Raw genomic sequence first — 5062 nt, 5'->3', positions numbered from 1 at the left:
CCGGTGGGTGTAAAGCGTATGGACGTGAAGAGAAAAAGGTTCCTCTTTGGGTTGTTGTAATGGAGGTCCATGCCCTAATTTTGACATCTTCTATTAAAAAGCTATCTCAATTTTAGTAGGATGTGTGGCATATTTTAATATTAAAGTCAATTTTTCTATACAACTTCAATACTAAATTTTTTTTTCTCAAGCCAAAAGGTACTTTAATAAAACTAATTAAATAGGCATAAAGCATTGCATTAAACTTAGAATTAAAGTTTTTAACTTATCAAAAACCATTGCTCACCTAACACCGCGTTTGGAGATTAGAAAATAAAAAACGACATTTCCATGTCATTTCAATCGTGCGTCAATGTTTTCAACTGTTTTTCCCACCACCCACCCACTTCTCCTAATAGTGGTAGAGAAGACCTTCTTCTACTCCACAATAAATAAATAATAATAATTATTTTTTTTCTATTTATTTATATATATTTATATTTAAGAAAATACTCTTCATTGTTAATTTTTATTTGCATGTCATATTTTATTATTTTTAATAATAAAAAATATATAATTAAAATATTAAATTGAATAAAAGGGAGTGAAAATTTAGAAGCAAAGTTGGAAGATTTTTGAAATTTATATGTTATTATATACCATTATTTATATATAAAACAACAGATTTAAAGAAAAAGTACAAGCCTCAAAACTCTACAGTCTCTCTCTGTAGATTATACTGGGACTGGGAAAGAGCCACATGTAGATGTAGGAGAAAGGGCACCCATATTACGAAATTACCCATGAACCCCCCGTTTCCCGATTCTGCCCTTGTAGTTGCTCCGTTTTTACATGACGGAGCAGGCGTTAGGATTCTCGTCGCTGAACATCTGCGAGGGGTATGGGTTCTGCTCCATGTAGTACCTGGGAGGGTAATATGGGTAATTGTAATTGTACAGGAGCTCGTTCTTCTTCAGCTCCACCACCTTCGTCTCCGCTTCCACGTCTGCCTTCTCCGCCGCTGCTTCTTCTCCTGGTTTTTTCCCTTTGTTCTCTTCCTCCCCGCCACCTTTCTTCTCTTTTTCGCCTTCTCCTTTTTCTTCCTTTTTCTCTTCCTTTCCGTCTTTGCCCTTCTCCTCCTCTTTCTTCTCCGGCTCTTGCTTCACGATCACAGCGTGCTTCCCAGTTCTCTTGTACACGTACTCCACCAGCTTCGGCGGATCGAACACGCCCTTCACCGTCACCTGAGACGCCTTTAGATCTGGTTCCGCGAACTCCACTCCTGTTTGGATACCCGAGAATTTGAGAATTGATTGGAATTAAAAAAAAAAAAAAAATCCTCAGCCAGAATCAAATATTTTATTGAAGTAAAGAATCTTTACTTTCTGATTGAGAAAAAGATTAAAAAGAGCGAAATTTGTTAATTCTGAGAATGTACCTTTCATTCTCCCTATGCGTTTTTGGATTTCTTGCGCGCAAGCCTCGCAATGCATATGAACCTTGAGCACCACTGTAATCACCTGGGGCTGTGGAAGAAGAAGATTGGAATTAAGAAAAGACGGGAAAATGTTGATTGATGTGTAGAGAATTGATACGGACCTCTTCCTTCTTTTCTTCCGGTTTCGGTGCTTCTTTCTCTTCCGGCTTCTTCTCATCCTCGGCCGGCGGTTTCGGGATCGGAGAGAGTAGCTCGACTTGTCTGTGGCTTTTCCTCTGAACCCTCTCCAAAACTTTCAATGGATCGGCCTTTTCTCCTTTCACCACCACTTTGTGGCTCTTGCAATCGGTGATAACGTCCTCAACGCCTGAAACCCACAAAAAAACCATCAATAAAACCAGAGGAAAAACCGACCCAGACCAAAAGCAAAATCCATACCGTCAAAGCCCTTGAGACACCGGCGAACTTTCCGAGCACAGCCTTCACAATGCATGTAGACTCTCAGCACAATCTCCGGCGGAGGCGGAGGCGGCTCGGCCTTCGCTGCTTTCCCTTCCTCCGGCGCCGCCTTCTCTTCCTTCTTCTCCTCGCTCGGCTTCTCAGCCTTCTCCTGCTTCGCCTCCTTCTTCTCTTCCTCCGCCTTCTTTCCCTCCATTTTCTTCTCCTCCGGCTTCTTTTCCTCCTATCCAAACACAAAAACATGGCCCAAATTCAATACCAGAACAACAAAAACAGATCAAAATTCGAGAAAACTAGAGGGATAAGGCTCCCAGACCTCCCCCATTTCTCCTCTCAGTACTACAGACCAGAGTGGTGAGATAAGCTTTGAAGCACTCTCTCTTATCACTCTATCTCTCTATCTCTCTACTCCCGCAAACCACCTTTTCTTTCCACTGTTTCTCCCCTCAGTTTCTCTCAACCATCAGATCTGAAACCCCTCATCATCACCATCAGCAACCTGACGTGGCCTTTTATAAGGAGGCACGTGCACCGTAAGAAAAACACCGTCGACACATACGTTCACTGGAGGTTACTCTCGCTTGGCATTTTCCGGCTACGCTAGGAAACTTCTCGGCTCCCCTCTCTGATCCCTCCCTCAGGAATATCGACCTACATCTTCCAATCTCAGCCGTAGCTTTCTCCGACTTTATCCTTGTAGTTGGTGTCATCAAATCGTACGGCCATCAATACCACCAGCAGTATCTATACAGAGTGGAGCGGGCTCTACATGGATGACACGTGGGTGATGATGTGGACGTATCCATGTGGATAGGTAATATCTACTTTTTTTTTTCCTTGGGCGTTAAATTCAATTGCTAAATTAGGGAAGTCATTTAATGAAAAATTTTAATTTCTTGAAGATTTTTGCAGAATTCCCTCAATTAATTCATTTAATTTTGCCTGCATTTATTATAAGATCAAGGGTGTGTTGTAAAATTTATGAACGTCCCATCTACTTCACAGTGACAAGTCATACCTATATAAATTCCACTGTATATTATAAAGTAAATATTATTTAAGAAAAAATGGAAAAGTCTGCCCACCTGGAAATATTAGGACATGTTTAATATAATAAAATTAAATAAAATAAAAACTTAATCCTCTAGAAATACATGTGGAGATAACTTAACCTAAAATAGGATATTTTATTAATGATGAAAAAATATACTAAAAAATTGAAAGGTTAAAAACTTGGACGATTACTTCTTAAGGTACTTTATAATTATAATATAAATAAAATCACATGTTTTTTTTATTTAATTTTTCAATTATTAATTTAATAATTATTGTTGATGGGAATTATTTTTTTATATTGCTTAATTTATGAACAATGTGAGTCATGCTTAGGTGGATCGTAGCAAGATAATTAATTATAAAGCTACTATTTTTCCTTTAATTCTATAAATAAAGCCTTATCTTTTACTCTTGTCATTGTCTCTATCATCTACAATTATTTCCAATTTTTTATTTTTGGGACCTACCTCTCTTTTTGGCTATTCATTTCAATAATTAAAAAAATACAAATAAATAAAGACTGCAAGTTTGTTTAAATTAAGACTAAGAACTTGTTTTTTGACTTTTAAAAACAAATCTTAGGCATTGAAAACAATTTTTTTATTTATTATTAAATCCAATTATTTTTAAAAATAAAATTAAAGTATAGTTTTTCTTAGATTTATTGTAAGAAAAAATAATAATAAGTTTGAAAACAAGGTTAGGTATAACCTAACTTGGATTAGTGGCTTGTTCATCATCATGAGGACCAAGAGATTCATGGTTTGAGTTATTGCCCTTCCACCCACCTCTTACACAAATTTGTAAAGTCTTTTTAATCAAATTGGCCTTCCATAACGTAGTGGCCAATGGGTACGTTCCACAAAACATAGTCCCCTCATCTTTTTATCCAACAAGTAAACACCTCCTAATAGAAAATACATTTTATGACTATAGAAATCATTTAAATAAATATTTTTAAATAATAAAGCAACATCATTCTTTTATAAGATGTGGCTTTCAAATATCATGGGTTTGTAAACCGAACATCTGTATCATCTTTTGAAAAAATAAATTTTAATATATAAAAAATAAATTTGTCGTTTCTAATCAGACCTATATCATCACGTGTAAAAGTATTTGCTCAACATTTTTAACCCTTTTTGTGGAAAAATATATATATAAAATCCTAGGAGATTGGAAATCTAATTTCGAACTTTTTTTATTTTTTATCCATAGAATGAAGTAAACATCCCACCAAAAAAGATGTGGGTGGGTGGGATATAAAATATAAAAAAAACAAAATATTTCCACATTACCATGAGGTAAAAAGGGTGGGGGTTGGGGAATGAGTAAGACGTAAGAAGAAACAAAGAAAATAATAGGGTAGACCAAGAAGAAATCCAAGATTGCATGATCGGAAAGAAGACCGAAAGTTCCTAAGGTTGGCATTGTTGTTGACCTCAACCACCTGCCATCGTGCAAATGGGACCAGGGCATTTTCATGGAAGAGACATTTGTTGGCTCTGATTCATAACAACACCTTTAGAGATGTGCTCCTCTCACTCAACTCTCATCTCACCTCCATCCATGGACGCTTTGGTTAAACCAAAATATAGGCTTTTGGATCCGGTTTTAACCATTTCATCTGATAATAAAATGGCGTTTAGAAAAAGTGCATCAAACTATTCATGACATTTAATTTGATATCTTACAAACATGTTATAAGAGCGATTATTTAAGTGATCTGCATTACAATTTGTGAACCATAATTTGATTTAGCGGGATGTCTAATATAAGTTATAGACATCTTCTAAGAATTTCGATATACCAAAACTTTAATTTAGATAATTAAGAGTGTATAACAAAATCTAAATCATTGAATGAAAATATAAATATCTAAGATCTAGGTATAAATAAATAAAACTAAAATATATATATAAAAAAAAAAGATAAAAATGTACAACGACGAGATCGATTTGACCATAAAGGAATGCGATATAAATTGTACATATAATATGTGATATTTCATATTGAATATGAGAAAAAAAATTTCTAATGCTATTTATATACTAACCCCTTTTAACTAGACGTATTTTTAAAGTCGTGAAAACCTTTTGGATCAAAAACAATATTTACGTGATTGTAAAA

At 35.4% G+C, this 5062-nt stretch overlaps 1 protein-coding gene across 1 annotated transcript; it reads right to left on the bottom strand.

The window, feature by feature from the left end:
• Window positions 1-611: 611 nt before the first annotated feature.
• LOC117905141 (heavy metal-associated isoprenylated plant protein 7) lies at window positions 612-2490 on the bottom strand. Its single transcript, XM_034818058.1, has 5 exons — window positions 2193-2490; window positions 1856-2099; window positions 1579-1784; window positions 1418-1505; window positions 612-1261 (listed from the first exon to the last, which is right to left on the bottom strand). The coding sequence occupies exons 1-5, from the start codon at window positions 2199-2201 to the stop codon at window positions 828-830; spliced, it is 981 nt and encodes a 326-aa protein (XP_034673949.1). The 5' UTR covers window positions 2202-2490; the 3' UTR covers window positions 612-827.
• Between the last annotated feature and the right edge of the window lie 2572 nt (window positions 2491-5062).

The sequence above is a fragment of the Vitis riparia genome, chromosome 17 (genome assembly GCF_004353265.1).
Source record: "Vitis riparia cultivar Riparia Gloire de Montpellier isolate 1030 chromosome 17, EGFV_Vit.rip_1.0, whole genome shotgun sequence".
Lineage (NCBI taxonomy): Eukaryota > Viridiplantae > Streptophyta > Magnoliopsida > Vitales > Vitaceae > Vitis > Vitis riparia.
The sequence above is the reverse complement of the archived record's forward strand: the minus strand, read 5'-3'. Positions and strand labels throughout refer to the sequence as shown.

What these genes read in the sequence shown, in the direction of transcription:
- LOC117905141 (XM_034818058.1), bottom strand. An exon ending in GTGTCTCAAGGGCTTTGACG is followed by an intron (nt 1,785 to 1,855) that starts GTATGGATTTTG and finishes TGTGGGTTTCAG; the next exon opens with GCGTTGAGGACGTTATCACC. An exon ending in CGGAAGAAAAGAAGGAAGAG is followed by an intron (nt 1,506 to 1,578) that starts GTCCGTATCAAT and finishes CTTCTTCCACAG; the next exon opens with CCCCAGGTGATTACAGTGGT.